The following is a 20,682-nucleotide window of genomic DNA, read 5'->3' on the forward strand; positions in this document are numbered from 1 at the left end:
GAAGGAAACTTCTGTGTGTGGGGAGTGAAGTTCAACCTGACTCTCCGCACATACAAAACTCTTCTGGGATTTTAGATTGCTCATCCTGTCTTTCTGGAATCTTTGGACTACAGAAGGTCTTGATCCTGTGCTAACTCAGACTTTTTAGGGTGCTGATATTCTGAGCTTTCCTTCTGGGAATCTCTGATATTTCCCAAACTAGCACAAAATCCAAAGGAAGCAAGCAGAATCAATCAAGTGTTGCAAATAAGCCCAGATTACTACTACCAGGAAGGTCTTATTTGGCTCACTGTAATTAGGATCTACTGATCCTACTACTTGGAAGATGAAAGAACACTACTGCGGGTGAACCTACCACCTCCCCATCCAGGGGGATAATAACCATCACGTCAGCTGGTGACTATGCTATGTGACACTGCCTTTATGCAACCTGTGTTTCTGTGCCTCCATCTTGTTTGGCTTAGAAAATACTACCAAGGATCAAAAATCTGATGTGACACATCAGTCAGCAGCAATTGACATGATCTGGCACAAACTACTATCCAAAACACTGTTCACCAATCTCACGACATTCCTGCTGCTATTCATTGCGTCACTGAATGACGCAATGGCAGGTGACAGGCCACATCCAAAGGCATCATGGGCTGAGCATTCCAAGGAGAAGCACAGAATGAACCTCAGTTGCTCCCTTAGTCAACCCAACAGAAAGAAGGCTACAGGGCAGAAGAGGTAGAAACCACTCCCTCCTATGCAAAAGAAAGAAAAATCAAATCTGAATCCTGTAAGCAACCAATCCCACAAAGCATTTGTGGGATAGGGTGAGGGCATGATCTGTTCTGCTATCAGACTTGGTCTTGCTTAAGTCACTGTCTGGGCCCCTTCACGACTCATGTGGATCCTGCCAACGTCAGCTCCTCAGGTGCTGAGTATGGTCAACTGCCCTTGATTCTGCTCCTGATGGGCTTCAACTCCTCAATGTATGTTCTGCCTTATCCAGAAGGAAGCTCCGGCCTGACACCTTTTCCAGGGGTGGAATGCTGAAATGCTCCCTCTCTCCACCAGGAAGCCTGGGACCAACTTCTGCATTTATGGGCACATTTACTAAAGGCAGGTTCCTCTCATTTCACCAAAATCCAGTCAGCCTGCAGAACAAACCCAATAGCCCAACACCACACGGTTCCCTCAAGCCATACTCACACGTATGCCAGAGTGGCACTGAAGTGCTTGTAAATGTAGGTTTCAAGTACAGGATTGAAATGCTGGAACTTGATGTCTCCTATCAGCGAAATAATAAACACCTGCCAAAGGTGAACAACATCAACAGCAGCACTGCACAGCCCAGGCATTCTACCAGTGAGCTGGATTTTAACACCTGGGTGCCTTCCCTTTATCATTCTGCAGCATTCTTGCTGTACAATCCCAGCGCTGAGGCCACATGTTGGGGTTAATACTTATTTAACAAGGAGAGGCTATTACACATCAGGCACAGCGCTAAGTGCAATGTATAAACTGGTACCAGCTGGCATCCCTGTTCCCAGGGAGCTGCTGTCTCAAAGGGAGGGCAGTCTTTGCACAGGTAACACAAGTCAGGAAAGAAGGAAGGAGGACACAGAAAGGGGTTTTCCATGGAAATTATAAACTTAAAGTCAAGGATGCAGCTGATGAAATATGCCAATATTTTTCTGAGTACAGTGTGAGTATCCCTGATCACCTGAACCCCCTTCCCCACTATATCTTATGTCTGATGGCTAGTGGGGGCATAATCGACAACCACATTGCATCTACATAGGATAAAAGTGTTCAAAGGCAAAGGCACTGGGCACTTCCACCCACAGGATTTGTCTCTGGAGCTTGTTCCATGGCAGCTCTGCCCAGAGTTTCTCTTTCCCATAAACTTGACCTGACCAGGTTCCACCTTGGCAATACTGCATTTCCTCTCTATCTTACATCCTTAGCTTCGATGCCCTGGCCATTGGTTAAACTGACCAATTTTCCCAAGCTGTCAAATGACCCCCAGCTTCAGCTGACCTTCCTGCTCAGCTGCAGCATCAGGTAAAATCTTGCTGTGAGCTTTTCCTCCAGCAATGAGGAAATGATGCTTGGTGTGGAAATGTTTACTTCTTCCCCTCCATGGACACCTCTGACCTTCCCAGATTTTGGTTAGCACCTGTCCCCGTTCTGATTTCAGTTCTTAGATTGGGCTGAACATTTAAGTACTCTGTAATGACAAATACAGTTGTCTGCTGGGCTGCCTGCTGTCTAATGACGCTGAGACTTGCCTCTGACCTGTGAATCCAGCCTCCCTTGCGTGAACATAGGAGATGCACAGCCAATCAAGCAGTGTTGTTAATTTTAGACTAGACAATGGCAAAGTGAATCAAAACGTTTCCCTATTTCTAACTTAATTGAACCCTTTGTTTTTCCTAATAAGAAAGTGAAGGCAGGTCAAAAAGTGAGACTTAACAGAAAACAAAGAAGAATGTAGGGTACTTGTTTCTAATTTTACTTCTGGAAATTCAGCCTAAAGAAATAAACAGAGAGATGTATACAAATGTTTATGCAGGAGGGTGTTCGTGGCAATTACTTCTAAGTGAAATACTACCCGGATGCAGGAATAAGTACTAGTGAATACATTTAGTTTCTTACCAGTGCATCGAACACGAGGAAGTCGTACGTTTCATTGTCTGACATTTCCATCATTATGTTAAAAAGTGCATCCAGTGTATCTTGCAAAAACTGAAAACAAGATAAACAGGTTATCTGGGTGCTTTCATTCAGCTCCACGCTGTAGAAATTTGGGGTGGAATAGGGTTAAAAAAATCACATTTTATTTAAACTGGCACACTTGCTTAGCAATGCAGAAAACAAGTCCTACATCTACAGTGACTGGCTTGATTTAAAAAGCTGAACGAATGACAGAGCAGGTATATTTCTAGCTAAGACGACGGAAGCATACCTTAACAATCTCTCCTCCATCCACCTCCATTAACTTCTTCAGGTTGTGCTTAATGTTCTGAGAGTTGGAACGCCAATTCAACAAGCCTAACAGGTCAACTGGGAAGAGCAATCACAAACCGTCAGAATTAGAAGGAGTAATTCAGGCCACTTCAGGACACAATTACAGAATTCTCTAGAAAAGATAGCTGCTCTTAATTGTGGCTAATTCAAGAAATGCTCCATAGCTTCATTCAGTTCTGTCTTCAAAGTTGGAGGAAATCTTGTGATCCTTTCCTTCTTCAAAGGGAAAGAGTCAACGGCTAATATGTAAGAACACAAGAGGACATCTGACTGGAACTCACACTTCTCAAATAATGACATCATGGCCATAAAAAGTGAACTTAGAAAGCACGTTCCACCTTTAATTTGCTGTCTTGTCTAACTTCCCCTTATCTCTACACATATTGGGGTAGATTCAGAGGGAGGGAGGAATTTAAACACATGCATTTAATTCACTTCAGTATCACAACTGCACTATAGAGATTTCACCTTTCTCATCTTTTAGATGAGGAAACTGAGGCTTTACAATGTGAAATTCCTTGCCTTAGGTCACACACTGCTAAGGGGTGGGAGAAATGGCATCTTAATATCAGGTTTATATGATTCCCAAATCCACCTTCTTGCTACTCTGCAATCCTTCCTTCCCCAGAATTCTTTAAAGAGATAAACAGATAAGCAGAGTTCTAAGAGTGATTATATTTATATGAACTTACAAAATGTGCAAAACAAAACCAGATCAATTTCCATGATATAAACGTGAAAATCATAAAGAAAAGCAAGGGTATGACAATCCCCAAATTCAGGGTAGTAATTAGTTTTGGGAGCGATTTAGGGACCACATAATTTAAAAAAGAAAAAAGTACAAAGAGAACCAATAGACTTTGGAACTATAAATATCTGTTTTAAAAGTTCAAGACCATCACCTATAAACTCAGGTAAAAATATTTTCCACTTCAAAATTTGATTTCTATCAGCAAACAATAGTGATGTAGCCACATCACTATTTATAGCAGCTCAATTCACAACAGCCAATCTATGGAACCAACCTAGGCACCCTTCGACAGATGAATGTTTAAAGAAAATATGGTATATATACACAATGGAATATTACGCAGCCATAAAGAAAAATGAAATTATGGCATTTGCCAGTAAATGGATTAAACTGGAGACTATGATGCTAAGTGAAATAAGAAAGTCCCAAAAAAACCAAAGTCCAAATGTTTTCCCTGACATGCAGATGCTAACACACGATATGGTGGTGGTAGTGGAAAGAACAGAAGTTCACTGGATTAGACGGTGAAATGAGGGGAAGGGAGGGGGATGGGAATGGGGAAGAAAGTAGAATGAATCGGACATAATTTTCCTATGTTCATGTATGAATACCCGACCAGTGTAACTCCACGTTATGTACAATCATAGAATGGGAAGTTATAGTTCATGTATGCACAATGTCAAAACACACCCTACTGTCACATAGATCTAAAAAGAACAAATTTTTCTTTTAATTTTCAAAAATTTTTGATTTTCTGATCAATAAAGTGGGGATGATTATAGCGACTCCAACACTCTCACATCCCAGGGTGTGGAGGCCAGGCTGCGTGGGTCACCTGCAGGACCTCACACTGTGGGGCCAGAGCTCCCCTCCCCTTCCTGAGACACGTCTACCCTCGCCTCCATCTGGACCACGCATCAAGTGAGCCCATCCACATCAGTCTGTGCCAATCAAACCAGTCGATCAGTAAAAGAGTGGACAAGATCTCTCTGATCAGCTCCAGCGGCCTTTAACCTCTTGCACTGAAGAGTCATCCTCAGCAAGGAGAAAAGCCTCTCTCCGCTCTTGGTCTCCTTCGTGAGAACAGCCGTCCACGCTGCTCACCCAGCGCCCTCGCCGTGGACGGCCTGTTCATGTTCTTCAGCCCTTGATTCCTCGGAATAAATGACACTGGTTCTTTATCATTTCCACCAAATCAGAAGAAAGCAAATCCACGAGCAATCCACGATTATCTGTCCCCTGTCCTGGCTTCTCGGATGCCCACGATGGGTGCCATCTTCTCACCCTGTCCCTTGTCCCTTACTGCTCTCTAGGAGGAAGCTTCCCTTTTTGAACCCAGTGGGTAACAGGTGTCTCTTCGTGTAGGGCGATGTGCGGGGAGCCATCCATGTTCAGCAGAATCAGGCTCCGCTGAGCCCTGGGATACAGAGGTCTGACCTGGAGCTGGCAGTCATGGGAGACTTTCAGATAGTCTGGAGTAGGTGGCCCCATACCGAGTCACTCACCCCTGAGGATGTGCTGATTCTCTAAGCAAATAGCTTCCCTAACTCCACCCCTTCCTGTCCCTCACAGAAGGAGTCTTGGCCCCTTCACCTGTGGGAAGGTGAAGGTGGGCTTCTCCATCTTGTTGGAGGCCAGATCTGGTATGGCCCCATCTGTCACACCCCCTCCCATTTGAGAAGAGTATGGGCTCTTGTATTTATTTAATTAGGTAAGTTGATTAGTAATTAATTGATCTCCAGTACCGACATCCTCCGACAGAAACTCTTCCCCTCAACCACGCAGGACATGGAAACCACCCAAGGTGCTATTTTTGGAGATGAAAAAGTAAATAGAACTGTGTCGTCCAATGGAGCATTCTGCAATACTGGAAATGTTTATCTGTGTCGTCCTCTCTGAAAGTCACCAGCTGCACTTGAGGTGTGACTGTGCAACTAAGGGACTGAATCACAACTTAACCGACTGTTATTTAAATTAGACATTTTTATTTAACTGATTTCTATTTAAATTAAAACTTCTTTAAATGGATAAAAATTATATCTATTTATGAAGTTCAGCATAATTTTTTTTTTTTTTTTTTTTTTTTTGGTGGTGCTGGGGATTGAACGCTAACATGATGTTTTGAGACGTGTTGACCGTGGAAAGACTGTCAATCTCTTTGTGTACATGGGACTGCACACTGTTTCTGCGACAGCAACACTGAACAATATGGTCATCAACAAGCAGTGTAACAATATGGTCATCTCTAACAGAAATTCCTTTTGCATTTTTTTACAAGTTGATTTTACAAACTTCTTCCTGGTTTTCTCTGGGGTTTTGTTTGCTTTCTGAAGTCTAGTCCGGAAAGGACAATCTACTAGATGCTCAACAAACACTGGCCCTTGGGCCCCCTTGAACTTTCCTTGATAGTCAAGTGTATTCAGGTTTTACACAGTTTATGAAGATGCTTAAAAAAGAATATCCCGACATTCCATAGTTGAAAATTTGGAAAATACCAAGAAGTTAAAAATTAAGAATTCTCCAAGTTTTTGGAGTCAGTTCGTCTTCTGTGTCCACGTAACGACAATGGCAATAATGACAGCTGGCCAAGGAATGATGATGAAGCAAATACATTTCTGTTTAGACTGGAGTCCCATCTCCAAGATTCCCAATTATGTCCATGCAAATATTCCAAAATCCAAAAACAATCTGAAATTCGAAATACTTCTGGCCCCAAGTACTTTGGATATGGGATATTCAATACGTGTTGTCTTCACTCTCATTTTAAAAGATGAGGAATCAAGTCTCAGAGAAGTTAAGTCACTTGCCCAAGATTTAACAGCCAGTATGTAAGGGGCAGAGCAGGGATGTGAACCTGGGAGATCTGGCTGCAAACTGTCCCCATATATGTAAAAAAAACTGGGATCACATACATAGTGTTAAAAAGTCTACCACACCCTCAACTCTGTTTCGAAACCTGGCATTTAGCAGCTACATAAATTTCACCATTCGATTACACTGTGAAATTTAAACTGATCCCAACCACTGGACACTTGGGTTGTTTCCAGCACTTCCCTATTATGGATATGGGGACCCATCTTCAGACATAAATCACTGTGCACGTCTCTCATCGTTACTGAGGTTCATTTGCAAGGAATCGTGTTCATCTTCTGTAAAGACTGTATCCTTTGAACCCCTACCAGCCGACTACTATTTTAATTTTTTCCATAACTAGGGTTATGTGGCTGGTCCAATTTTGTCATGTCTTCTATGAAGCTCAGAATGCTTTCTGGCTTAAATTATTTTGGGTGGGGGTACTGGGGATTGAACTGAGGAGTCCTTAATCACTGAGCCACATCCCCAGCCCTATTTTGTAGTTAATTTAGAGACAGGGTCTCTCTGAATTGCTTAGTGCCTCACTTTTGCTGAGGTTGGCTTTGAACTCACGATCCTCCTGCCTCAACCTCCCGAGCCGCTGGGATTACAGGCATGCACCACAGCGCCGGAGACTTGACCTTCACTCTGGAGTCTAGTCACTTGGCCAAGCTGAAATACCATCCCTATTCTCCAGCCAGCCATGATTCATCAAATATCGACCTCTCCTAAAGATCAGCCAAGATTGGGTCTTTGTACTGATTATCTAAACTGTGGGGTCTATCTTTGCACTTCCCTAAGGCAGAGTTCCTGCCCAGTCCTTTGCTCAGATCAGCCATAAACAAAGAGACGGATCCTCCACATAGCGCAGGGGATACAGGATTTCTAAAACAAGGCTCCTGGACAGCAAATCCTTGCTCACTATATTCAGTAGGACTCTGTGCACGTGACCTAGGTAAAATGAGTAAGAAGCTGCTACTGGCCACAACTGATGCCAGAGATTGGAAGGAGAGACCAAAGGAAGCCTATTCAGGCTAAAACAGGAAAGGGGCGAATACATGAGGAAGAGAGGAACCCTAGGAGGAAACACTGCTCTCTGCCTTTGCGGCCAGGGCAGCAGCCTGATGGTGCTCTGGCCAGCGTCCTCCTCATCTACACCTCCTGGGCACACACCCTGACCACATAATGACAGTCTTTGCCGCCTGGAGGGAAAGAAACACAAGACTTGTGAATTTCCCAGCCTCCATGTGCGAGCATAGTTAGAGGTTCTACGACACTAAAAAAAATACGGAAATGCTTTCCATTCTATTTTTAAAGATGGACAATGAAACCTCAGAAAGAGCTCTGCCATCTGACTGGCGTGACCCAGAAGCCCTGGAAGAGCAGAGCGTGGAGTCTAGTTGTCCAGCATCCCACCTCGGAAGACCTGGCCCCACGTGGCGCAGCACCCTGGCTCTGACCACCAGTAAGCTTGGTGGTGTCCACGTGGTCACCACACCTACCGTTCTGGGTGAGTTTTGTGGAGCAAATCAGAGTGGCAATCTGAAAACTGTCCTTTGTGCTCTCCTTGCTGGGGGTAAAGGTGGCCAGGTTTTTGGATGCTTGGAGCTCCTTCTCTTCCATCTCCACCTTGGTCCCAGGCAGGGTCAGGTAGAATTTAGCATCTTCCATTTTCTTGTTGTCACCCTGAAAAGGACGCATGTTAGGAACACCAAACAATGGGCCACGTCTCTTACAGGCAAGGAGAAAACAGTTTCTACCAGGAGCGCAGTGTACTTCCAGCACGAGACGCAGGGCTTGACCCAGCTATACGCGGGATCCCCTCCACTCTGACACCGTGGTGTTTTTCCACAGAGTTTGAACCCAGAAATAATTTCATCACAGAATGAAAACAGAGTAAGTTGTGAACCAGCAACCAGAAGATCTCTAATCTCTGCCAGAAGTAAATAAATATATTGCAGAATAAGGTTGCATTTCATTTTCCTGAACCTATAAATGGTCACGTTTTACTTCACTGGGCCAATGGAGAGCTTGTTTGCCTTCCAAACTATTTACAAAGGAGCAGAATGTTGTGGGAAATATTCATCAGATGCAACTCAAAAGAGCTGTCAATGGCGCAAAACCCCCCAGATGTTGCTGGATCGGTGAGACCTTCCAGCATCTGCTATAGACCCTACGATCAGTAGACGTGAGAGCTCACCAACATGAGAAGGGAAGAACGGGAGCGAAGCTGTCAGGAAGGAAGCGAGACTCGGACGGCAGGGAACGGCCTCGGTGATGCGGAAACCACAGCTCCCCACACTCACACCCTAACCAGGGCCACAGAGCACTCGCTGGCCATGCAGGTTGATGCAGAGGAGGGGTAACCGGCTCCTTTGCTCCTTGGGACATGCTATGATCTTTGCCTGAGGGTAAGACTCTTCCAAGATCAATAATGGTGCAACTCACTGTCTCCAGAAAGGTTTGGAAAGCCACAGTGGGATGACCAGGGCCTGTCTGGGTTTCTAGACTTTAAGGGGCCAACACACATGACTCTGGAGAGGTTGCAGATGTTTATCTACATAAATCTGAAGGGGTCTAAAAGGCCAGCTTCAGTATTTTCCAGCTCTCTGGAGCAGCTTTGTCAGCACCTTGTACACCACCAGATCGTGCCTCCCGTCCTGCAGGGTGGTGCCGTCCGGGTTCATCAGTTTCACAAAGGACACCCCAAAAGCACGCTCTGATTTATCTCTGGCTGAAAAGAGAGAAACACGTGTCTGAGCAGAGGGGCAAGACACCAGGGGTGGGGCAGTTTGCTTCACGTTTGCTCCGGGCTGTGCTGTTCAGCCACATTGTGACTAACACCGGTCAGCAAGGACAGAGCTCTGTGTGTATCACAGACCCCAAGCTGAAGTAACCTGGCACCCCCAAATGGGGCTCTCCCTTCATTCCCTAACGAACGAGATCAGCATCCACTGAATTACCCAAATCAGAGCGCAGGAGTGGCCACCAACTCCACCCCACATGAACACATCAAGGTCACAGCCTGAGCAGCCGTGGAACCTGTCCATTCCTCTCCAATGTACAGCCCAGGTCTGTCCTGTGGCTAGGTCTAGCCTCGTGAGGAGGTAGGGCGCTGGCCGGCCTCTGGGCTCACTGCTAACCTGCTGAGACCCTTGTGGCTGGGGTACCTTGTGGCCTGTTCTCGTCAGAGGCATGGCTTTGGGGTCTGCAGGGACTGGGGTGGCTGAGTAGTGATACACTGCACGATTATACCTCTGCTCTACTGACTCTCCTTATGGATGGCCTTGGGCCATTCCATTGCTGGGGTGTCATGGATAAAGCTATTATGAGCACAAACCAACACAAACAACCCACCCAAACCCCCACCAGAGGCCATTCTCTTAAGGCTCCTCTACAACCTGGTATAAAAGAGTTCACACACTCAGGACCTGGGCCCTGTCCATCTAGAGTGGCTGGCTGAGCCCCAGGGCAGCTCTACCTGGTCCAGCCTGGACCAGGCCTCGCTGCACCCTAGTGCCTTTCGGTATAAATGTGCATAAAAGCAGGCTGCATCTTCTCAGACTGCCGACGCAACAGCAGGGCTTCACATGGTGCCCGGTACAGACCCAGGCCTCCATGATGCCGAGCTGGGAGCACTCCCCCACTGGCAGGGTCCCACAGGGACACATGACACACAGCACCGCCAACACTGTTTCACAGTGGAACGCTTTTGTGCCACATGGCATCTCGTAGCGTTTTCCAGGGCACACACAGGAGAGAGATTCTGACATGGAGTGATAACAAAGAGTTGGAAGCCCAGATAATTCTTTGGTCTGACTTCCTTTGCACCAATGAACTCTGGAGTTAACCAGGAACTTATTTCTAAGTGTCCTGTTCTGATCCACAAGAGCCCTGTGACGAAGAGTCCATTTCTCTTTTTAATGGAAATATGTCCCAACTCTCCTAATACTTACATTCCTGAGATGACCTGTGTCGAAAGGTAAATCTTATATGGCAGCGTGTGACCTCCTCTATGGCAATGAACACCTGCAAAACGGAAAGGAGTTAGTGGTTTATAGATACGCAGCACTTTGCCATTGAGGCTCATTTTACAGAATGAGGCTCCATTTTAATGAATTTATTTATTTAAAAAATTTTTTTTTAAATTTTTGGTACCAGGGATTGAACTCAGGGGCACTTGACCACTGAGCCACGTCCCCAGTTCTATTTTGTATTTTATTTAGAGACAGGGTCTCACTGAGTTGCTTAGCACCTCGCTGTTGCTAAGGCTGATTTTGAACTTGCAATTCTCCTGCCTCAGCCTCCCAAGCTAATGGAATTACAAGCATGAGCCTCCATGCCCAGCATGAATTTATTTTTATTTAACATAATGAACACATTTCTGGGGTATGACACGATGTTTTGATTCCTGTATGCCTTGTGACAATCACATCAGGGTAACTACCGCAGGCACCACCTTCAAATTCCACCCTCTCTTCATGTGCGCGTATTCTAAATCCTCCACTCCCAGCTATTTTGAGATATAAGGAGAACAAGACTTGATTTTAGTGTCTTACCACAGCATGCATTCCTAGAGTGAGACTTGCTACTGGGTTTTACTCACAGGAGATTGAGCTATTTTCAAACCACAAGAATCTCAGGAGAAGTTCATCTTGCTGTTTATCATAGATTCAGAGTATGAAGGTATTATGGATTTCTAGTATTTACTCAAATACGAAACAGCAAATACTTCCACGTGGTACTTTGAGGTCTGCATGGGACCTTCCCACTGAGATGGTAATAATTACAGGTTATAACAGAAGGAAAAGATAAAGCACCTGAGACAGGAAGCTTTCTGCTGTTTATACACACAGAGGGGACAGGAAAAGTCACGTGGAAAGGGCAAGGAATATGTATAGTTCAGTAAATTCTGGAATGATTATATAATGGAGCATTACACAAGCATCTAAAAATCGTCTCTAAAGAACTTAGAATGCCTGAGATAAGTACCTTTAAAAAGCACAACACAGGCTGGGAATATAGCTCAGTTGGTAGAGTGCTTGGGTCGCATGCGCAAGGCCCTGGGTTCAATCCCCAGCACCACAAAAAAAAAAAAAAAAAAAAAAAAAAAAGAAGCACAACACAGCGGGCATGGTGGCACATACCTGTAATCGATGATCATGAGTTCAAAGTCAGCCTCAGCAACTAAGTGAGGCCCTAAGCAACTCAGTGAGACCCTGTCTCTAAATAAAACACAAAAAGAAGCTGGGGATGTGGACTAGCGTTAAGAGCCCCAGGGTCCAACTCCCAGTGGGAAAAAAACCCAGCACAACATAAAACTTGTACAGCAGTATCATTCAAAACATGAACTACGTAAGACTGTTGAAACTAGTTGCTCACTTCCAGATATGAGTGCAAGCTTTCTGGGTTGTGTATCCTTTTTAGTTTTCTTTGAAGAGCCCATCCAGCCCCGACCATCCGAGAGCACCCACACAGCCTCAGGTTCAGAAGAGGCGGCTCTAGTTCCAGCTGCACACTAAGGAGCTCTAGGATCTTGGGTGCCACTTAATTTGGGTCTCAGTTACCTAATCAGGAAGAGGGCTTTACAAAGCCTGTTTGCTTAGTTGCCCAAGCCTCTGTGGGGCCCAAAGGAGATGCCTGATTTGAAAACCATATTCGAATTTGTAAAACCCATATTTAAATTGAAAAGAGGCCCAGAAAGCTTGGGTAGGAGCCAAGAAGAAAAACATGTTAGGAAACTGCTTGCGGAGTGTGAAAATTTCCGTTCAGTTTTGGACCGTCTTGGCAAGCCGATTGCATCACAACAACCACAAGTTTCTCTATTCAAATTTCTCTGTATTTATGAATGAGACTCTTAGTTAAGAGGGCTGAATTTATTAAAGATAACTGTTCTGAATCAGAATTATGACTATTAATTCATTTCTTATTGCACACCACAGGCAACTTATCTCAAACTTTAGGAAAGGTAGAAATGATGTGGAGGTAAATAAGCAGACAGGAACCCAAGTGTGGGTCAGCAGATCACAAGGCTCATCAATGGCAAATGCTCACCTTGACGGTCTCGTACCAACAGGGCTGCTTGACTTGATAGTAGACTACTGATTTGTATTCTGAGATGCCTTCATATCCAGCACCAGGATGAATTGCTTTCTTTGGAATGGGAAGGAAAAATTAGGAAAGGGTAGTATTGTCTAGAAAAGAGCTTTCCACACACATGCATGAACCCCTGGCCCCAGCATGCCCAGCACAAGCCCTACGCTGGCATCTGTAAGCTGATTCCGTTTGGGGCTGGGAAGTAGAGGAAGACGGAATTTCCACCACTCCAGGGAAGGGTCTCAGTATATAAACCTGGCAGCGGCCAAGGGACCCAAAGCCATGTGAATATTCCTCTGTCCTGTGATTTCTGTTCTCTCTTCCATCCCGAGGCACTCTCCTCCCTCTCTTCTCTCTTGGAGAGGAGGCCTGGTGACAGTGACTAGGTCTTAGGCCTCACCCACGGATGTTCCGCTGTTTGAGGAGAATGATTTCTCCCTGGGGTCTGCGTTCTGCTTTAGGGCCTTGGTGTCCTGGTTCAGACTCAGGGCTGGGTCTCTTCCTAGTAACGAACCACCTCGTTCAGGTGCACCTGGCCTTGGTGGGCACTTCCCTATGAGATGACCAACCAGGGGAAGACGTGTACTTGGGATGAACTCACGGGTCACAAGGGCTCTATCAATAACAGGAAAAAGCCCTCCCACCCCACAGCCCAACACAGTCTGCCTGTCCCTCTGACACAGAGTATGACTTGGCTTGGTGGACCGCTGGGACATCTGTTTCCTTCAGAGATGACAGCGTCCACGGGGAGGCGGCAGGCTGTACTTCTCTGTACCCCCGAGCACCCACCCAAAAGGACACTCAGCGAGCTGTGTGAACCAAGGGCTTGACCTGTGAGTTGTCAAGCAGTAACCGTGGCTGAGGGGTCGAAGGAGCCTCCAGAGACCACCCTGGGCTCCTCCTTCCCTGTGAAGTCAGAATCGAGACGTTTTCTCTCTCGAAGAAAGCCCTCGAAGTTGGAGCAACCCTGAGCCGGAAGTCAGGACACCTGGATCCATTCCTAGCTCTGCCTCAGCTTCTGTGTGTTCCATTTGGAGCTGCAGGTCCCTGATGTTAAGACCAGAGAGTGGTGGTGGCCGCCCTCTACGCCAGGGCTCCTCCAGCTTCCAGCTACTGGTGGGCAGCCTCCCTGGCTCTGCAGGCTCAGGGGCAGGCAAAGTGCCCTCCGATGCCCTGGGGCTCTCTGCACAACTGAGCAGAGCAACTGGTAAGCTTGAGAGTGACTCAATGGCTTGAAAATGACAAGGAACCCATTCACCCAAGGCTTCACCTAAAATCCCTAGTGGCTGGAGCTATTCTTAGCACAGGATGAACATCAAATTAAAAGTCTAAATGGTCAATGAGAATCACAAATTTAACAGGTTTTATTTTTTTCCCTTAGGAAAAATGAAACCCAGCCTGATGTGGAGAATAACTACAATTAGGGGGAAAGTTCACGGCCACCGCATGGCAGGGTATGGAGGGGCAGGACTGTATGACACCTACCTCCAACAGGTTGCCCTCCTCGTCAAACACAGACATGGTCACCTCCACATTCTTGGGGGTCTTCTTTTTCCCTTTGTCAAACTCCCCGTGGATCAGGGTGACATAGATGTCATTCCGAACATCGCCTACAAGGGGGAAACCCACCCTGTGAGAGTGGCTAAGGGGGGACGTTTCAAAGGTTGGGGACAGAAGGAGGTGGAAAAGAGAAAGAAAACAGGACCCGCTGGGATCCTAACAAACGCCACAAGTGGGTCGCTTTTGGTGCCGAGATGTCTCTGAAGAGCAGGATTTGTAAAGATCAACTCTTTCTAGTTGTAATTCTTCTCCCCACTTAGTAATGACTGTTGTCTAACAATGAGCACATGTCTGTGAGTTTTGTTTGGGCAGAGTGGCAGATTGCTTTTTAATATCATTACTTAGAGAGTGTGATGTTTCAACATAAGTGCTGATCAATTTAAAATTAATTAATACACGTGTGGCTCCCACAGTGTGGGAAAAGTTTGAAATGTTATTGAAGTACACAAAAGAAACCTGGAATAAATGAAAGGCAAATCAAATTCCTGGAGGAGAAGACACAGGACTTAAAAGTATGACTCCAAAGTCTGCATGACATCAGACTGTCTCCCCAGGTAACAAACTCGAGCCTGAGAGCACTACAAGAAAACAGGGCTGCGTATTTTGAGGATGTGTCATTTTTATCCGTTTTAACCCCTGGGGAGAAAGATGAGACTGCCTTGGTAGCTGAGAGTGACAGAAAGGGGACGTTCAGACGTTCCCACTTGAAATCTTCATCCGCATCCTCTGTCAATAAACTGACAATCTGTGCCAAAGCCTTAACGGACACAGCAGTTCCACTGGTAATATGTGTCAAAGTCTGATGGGAGCTGAATGTCATTTCAGCTAACAAGGAAGCACATCCGCAGCAGTGGCCCCATGAGATGACAGTGTCCAGTGGTGTCCCGGTCACTCAGATGCGACGGGTGCACTCTACGATGTTCACACAATGTGAAATTACCTAACGATGCTTCTCGGGTCTCTGACTGTTAAATAATGCAGTCATGTTAAAAATGTGGGCAGCGACCTCGTCTGGAGGCTGCGGGATCTCTCCTTCAGGCTGGTACCCTGGGCTGAGAGTAGTTTGTGAAAGGCCCGAGGCAGGAGATGGTCTGACCGAAGTCCCCACAGTGGGAGGAATCGGTGTGAGAGGAGGCTTCGGAGACCGACAAAAAGCCAAACGCCCGAGGCCAGCAGGTAGGATTAAGAATCTCTATCTTTATGCTACATATAAATGGAAGTCTCTGTGGTGTTGTCAGTAAGGAGATGAAGCCAGGTGAGCTCGGGTAAACGGCCATCCATGCTACAGGACAGAGAGGAGGAGAGGCCGCAGGAAAGAGCAGATTCAGGGAAGCTACACAGCGGTCCAGGGCAGAGACCCCAGTGCCAGCTTGGTGGAGGTGAAGGAGATGAACAAAGGGATGGATTAGATGTCTTTCATGAAAAAAATGGCAGGTCTTACTCACTAATTCTGTCAGTTGCGAAGGAAAGAGGGAAGTCACAGGGAGTGTTCAGCTTTTCCTCTGTGTAGCTGGATGGATGAGGCACCGGTCACCACAGAAGAACAGCAGAGGAACATCAGCTCTGGACTACCAGAGTGCAAGGCGAGGAGGAACTGACAAATGAGGAGCGTGATACGGTGGGGTGGGTAAAGATCCACCTGAGCTGATGCCAGGAGTAGCCGGTGCATGCCCACAGAGTTTTTGAGTTGGTGCTCAAAAGCACCAATGAGATGGAAGCCAACGAGTGAGAACAGGGGATAAAGAAAATGACCTCCTGTTGGTTGAACTGTGCTCCGTCCTCCAAAGTCATGCTGAATCCCTAACTTCACATTATAACTATATTTGGAGAGATGGTGTTCAAAAGGTAATTAAGGTGAAATGAGGTCATTTCCCAACCTGGCTGGTATCCTTATAAGAGGAGAATAGGTCACAGACACACAGAGAGAAGACCTTGTGAAGACCCAGCATGGAGAGAGGCCTCAGAAGAAACCAACCATGCAAACACCTTGATCTTGGACCTCCAGCTTGCAGAACTGTGAGAGAAAAGATTCCTGTTGCTTACGCCTCCCAGTATGTAGTATGTTGTTACAGAAACCCTAGCAAATGGCAGAGCCGAAGGACCAGATATTGAGGATTGTGGGGTGAGGTAGAAGACGGTGAGGTGGCAGAAGGGTCCTAGTAGAGGCCCCAGGAGACTGGACAGAAAGAGAAGAGTGGGGGTCACTGAGGAGCGGGGAAGGTGGAGTTTCCAGGAGGGAATGATTGACAGTGTCAGATGCTGCTGAGAAGTCAGAGCTGATCATCAGGCTAAGGGACACTGACTAGACTCGGCCGCACTGTTATCCTGAGAACTCTAGTGACGGCCACTCAGGAGAGGCTAGAGGGATAGGCAAGGGCGAAGCTGGAGACAGAATGGAGGTAACCACTTCCAAGAAGCTGCCGGCGACGGGAAGGACAGAAAGGAAGAGCGCCGGGGCTGCAGAGGCAAGGGTGGGGGAGAGGAAGTGGTGACTGAGCCCAGACTGGGGTGGGGCGCTGCCCAGATCCATATTTCACAGACCTGGCTCACCCCCCAGGGACACCTCAGGAGAAATCTGAGCATCCATATTGTGGAGCTTCCCTGGTGATCCCACCTGGCCTGTCCGCAGATTGGCACTGGGAACCAGGATCCTGGATGAATTTTCAGCCCACGACAGCGGCCCTGGCATTCTGTGAGCTAATCCCACTGATAAAAAGAATCTTAACATGGTTTTTCAGTAGGTTTCAAAGATAAACTTGCTGTGTCCAAAGATAAAATGATCTACTCTTCCAGTTCCTGTCTGGCCTGTCAGTGACGCTACCTTTATTAGGGACTATCGGTTCCTAACAGTTATGATTTAATCAACAGGGAGTCAAAAGGTTTCTCCAGAATGCTCATGGAAAGATGTAGTAGTGTGAAACAGCTCTGGAACTGATGACTGACAAAGAACTACCTTCTTTATGAGAAAAGAAGACTAGATAATCTACCTTTTTTCCCTCACTATCTTTTTACTGGTGCATTACAGTTGTATGACGTGGTGGGATTTATTATTACATATTCACACATGCACACATTGTCTCCCTTTTATAACTCGTATTCACTGATCCCACAAATACTCTTTAAATACCCATCATATGCAGGCAGCGTGTAGCGGCAAATTATCTCTGCCCCTTAATTTCCCAAAGGAGAAATAAGATCTCTTTATCACTTTAAGGGAACCTGAATTTTTATACTATGGATAAAAAATTGGTTTTCTAGAATTTTTATAGCACGGCATGATTAGTTTTCTGGAATTTGTATTAACGTCAGTTAGTTGCTATTAATATTTCCAAGGTTCCACAAGGGAACGATTTCCTCTTACTACTATGAAGAGAGGACCTGGGAGAAGGCAGAGAATTCAAGAGCGCACGTGTGCAGGTCACCAGGCGGAGGCGAGGAACCACAGAATATTGAAGCTCTTGTCACCACAGAAAAGGGCAGAGCCAGAACATGGGAGGAGCTTAAGGGCACGGAGCAGAGGGTTCTCCTGGGAAGGAGCAGAGCAAGGAGCCAGTGCTGGAGGTGCCCCAGTGGGAAAAGGAGCATGCTAATGAAGCCAATTAGCCTCCTGCAGGGGGGACCCTGGGCTATGTCAGCTCCCCGCATCTGAAGTCCAGCCAGCGAAGTATCTGCCAGGGGTCTGTGCAGAACAGAGAGGGAGAGAGGGCAGAGAGAATTTTGAGTTCCACTAAAAGTGTCTTCTTGGTCTTGCTTACGGTGTGGCTTTCCAGGGTGCTGAGGATCTGCATCTGCCACTGTCTGGGTGCCACTGTGCGCAAGTAACCGGGTCTTGTGGACTCAAATTGCCTCCACTGTCCTGTTAGAGCAAATTCTCGCATGGAAGAGAACCCAGATGGGTCACGCAAAGTGCTTACCGGGAAGGATTATTTCAGGAAAGCCCATTTTTCTGGCTATTGCTGTTGATCTGTCGACCAAGTGTGAAAAATTCTTCTGAACTTGTGTAAGGTCACCTGGTAATAGTTTCAAGGACACCCAAAGTCCTTTAAGGAAAGAAAAGATAAACTTTCACTTTTCTGCATGATCTATGCAACACACACAAAGAGAAACGTTGAGAAAAACTCAAGTTGTGTAATAATAACCAAAGAACTTGTTGTAAAGATGTAAATTCTCCCTCAGTTAATTTACAATTTGAATGACACTCCCAGCAAAATCACAATAGAATTTCTTTGAGAATTTGATGGAGATAGGAACAGATCCTTACTTGAGTGAGAAAAAAGGAATAAAGACCGTCCAAGCAGATACCAAAATATGTTGTAAAGCTATAATACTGCCCAAAGCCAGGGGTACAAAAGATACAGCTTGCTGGAAACAGACTAAATTCTATAGTAAATGGCAATTTTTTAAAATTTATTTTTATTGTAAACAAATAGGATGCATCTTGTTTCTCTGTACATGAAGTAGAGGCATACCATTTGTGTAATCATATATTTACTTAGGGTAATGATGTTTGATTCATTCTGTTATTTTTTTCTTCCCCCCTACCCCTCCTACTCCTCTTTTCCCTCTATACAGTCCCTTCTTCCTCCATTCTTGCCCACTCCCACCCCCCCCATTGTGTCATCATCTGCTTATCAGCAAGATCATTTGTCCTTTGGTTTTTTGAGATTGGCTTATCTCACTTAGCATGATATTCTCCAATTTCATCCATTTGCCTGCAAATGCCATAATTTTATTATTCTTTATGGCTGAGTAATATTCCATTGTATATATACCATAGTTTCTTTATCCATTCATCAATTGAAGGGCATCTAGGTTGGTTCCACAATCTGGCTATGGTGAATTGAGCAGCTATGAACATTGATGTGGTTGTATCTCTGTAGTATGCTGATTTTAAGTCCTTTGGGTATAGGCCAAGCAATTTAATGCACGGCAAAAGGTCGCTCCAAATCAAGGGAAAAAAAACCTAATAATTCCATAAATATGCTAAGATAACTTTCTTGCTGCTTATAGCAGAATCAATTTAACTTCTTGCCTATTATATTCACTACAAAATAAATTTCTTAGATGACAAAGAAGTAAACAGGAAAAGAGATAAGAATTTTAAAGAAAAAGAGCAAATGTGCAGTTAATGATATCTCTGAGAGTGAACTTTTAAAGCAGAGAGACACATCACAAAAGCAAAAGAATTTTCCATATACAAACTAAAAGCTTTGATAAGCATAAAACTTTTAAAAAGCCATACTACAGAATGGTGAGATATTTGTAAGCTATTCTGAATTTATAGTCATTGTAAGAAAGTAAAGATCCTCACAAGTGCCAGGCATGGTGTTGCACACCTGTAAATCCTAGCAACTTGGGAGGCCAAGCCAGGAGGATTCCAAGTTCAAAGCCAGCCTCAGCGACTTAGTGAGACCCTGTCTTAAAATAAAAAATAAAAAGGGCTGGGGATGTGGCTCAGTGGTTAAGCGTCTTTGGGTTCCCCCATGCATTAAAAAAAAGTCCTTGAAAGTAAACAGGAAATGAACAGACGATTCAGAGAGAAGCCTACGAAGTTTATAAATATTTAGCAAACTAAAAGTTGCAAAAATGTGTCTTAAATAAGACAAAGCTTATTATCTTCCTTATATAAGGATCTAATAAAATCTGAGAGGGGAAACTTCAGGAAACTTATAAATATGTAGGAAGCTAGAGATTTGCCCTCCAGCACCAACTGAAGTGCAAAGGAGCTGAGTGCAAGGACCAGGCTATGATTCCAGCCACATGGGGGGCAGAGGTGGGCAACTCAGAAAGACCCCCTCTCAAAAGCAAATAAATGGACAAGCCACGGGACTCGAGGAGTCTACTTTTAACCTTTCAAACAGGTTCAGATCTTTAACTACGGGTTGACAGTGCAGGTAAGTGGCCCCCTCCGGCCAGGAAAGCAGGACCCCTGGTAGAACCCACGGCAGGCCTCTGGCCACACTATGTCTCCAGTTAAGTTTGTTCCCACCATTGGACCCAGAAATCCTTCTTTTGGGAATTTTCCATGGGAGGCAGTCTTCAACATGTAAAAAGTTGCAGTACAAAGACTGCCACAGCAGAAGAATATAAATTCACCACGGTAAATTAGAAAGCACTTAGGTGTGTATCTAGGGGGTTCCATTTCCTTAAATTTGTTAGATCAAAATGACAGGAGGCCACCCTTTATGACTGAGCTCCTGCACAGGGTCCCAGCACACGGTGCTAAAAACCAAAATGGCATCACCCGTGTTAAAGTCCACATCCTCAAAATGAAACTCATACATTATCTGACCATCTGGGAAATCAGGAGTGGAGATAACATCGAATTTCCCCAACAGGTCAGTTTCGATCGGCATGATAATGAAGTTATCTGTGTTTTAATCCTTACACAGAGTAACCTGAAG

General features: G+C 45.4%; 1 protein-coding gene across 2 annotated transcripts in view; it reads right to left on the bottom strand.

The window, feature by feature from the left end:
• The window catches only part of DOCK5 (dedicator of cytokinesis 5), a 191,523-nt gene that overhangs the window by 60,621 nt on the left and 110,220 nt on the right, over positions 1 to 20,682 (bottom strand). For both annotated transcript variants that reach the window (XM_079139029.1, XM_079139030.1), the window contains exons 13-21: positions 18,193 to 18,318; positions 14,204 to 14,328; positions 12,677 to 12,775; positions 10,579 to 10,651; positions 9,253 to 9,356; positions 8,125 to 8,308; positions 2,957 to 3,054; positions 2,647 to 2,736; positions 1,198 to 1,298 (exon numbers count right to left, since the gene is read on the bottom strand). In XM_079139029.1, the coding sequence (XP_078995155.1) occupies positions 1,198 to 1,298; positions 2,647 to 2,736; positions 2,957 to 3,054; positions 8,125 to 8,308; positions 9,253 to 9,356; positions 10,579 to 10,651; positions 12,677 to 12,775; positions 14,204 to 14,328; positions 18,193 to 18,318 (1,000 nt within the window). The remainder of the gene's footprint in view (positions 1 to 1,197; positions 1,299 to 2,646; positions 2,737 to 2,956; positions 3,055 to 8,124; positions 8,309 to 9,252; positions 9,357 to 10,578; positions 10,652 to 12,676; positions 12,776 to 14,203; positions 14,329 to 18,192; positions 18,319 to 20,682) is intronic.

The sequence above is a fragment of the Sciurus vulgaris genome (genome assembly GCF_902686455.1).
Source record: "Sciurus vulgaris genome assembly, chromosome: 5".
Taxonomy (NCBI): domain Eukaryota; kingdom Metazoa; phylum Chordata; class Mammalia; order Rodentia; family Sciuridae; genus Sciurus; species Sciurus vulgaris.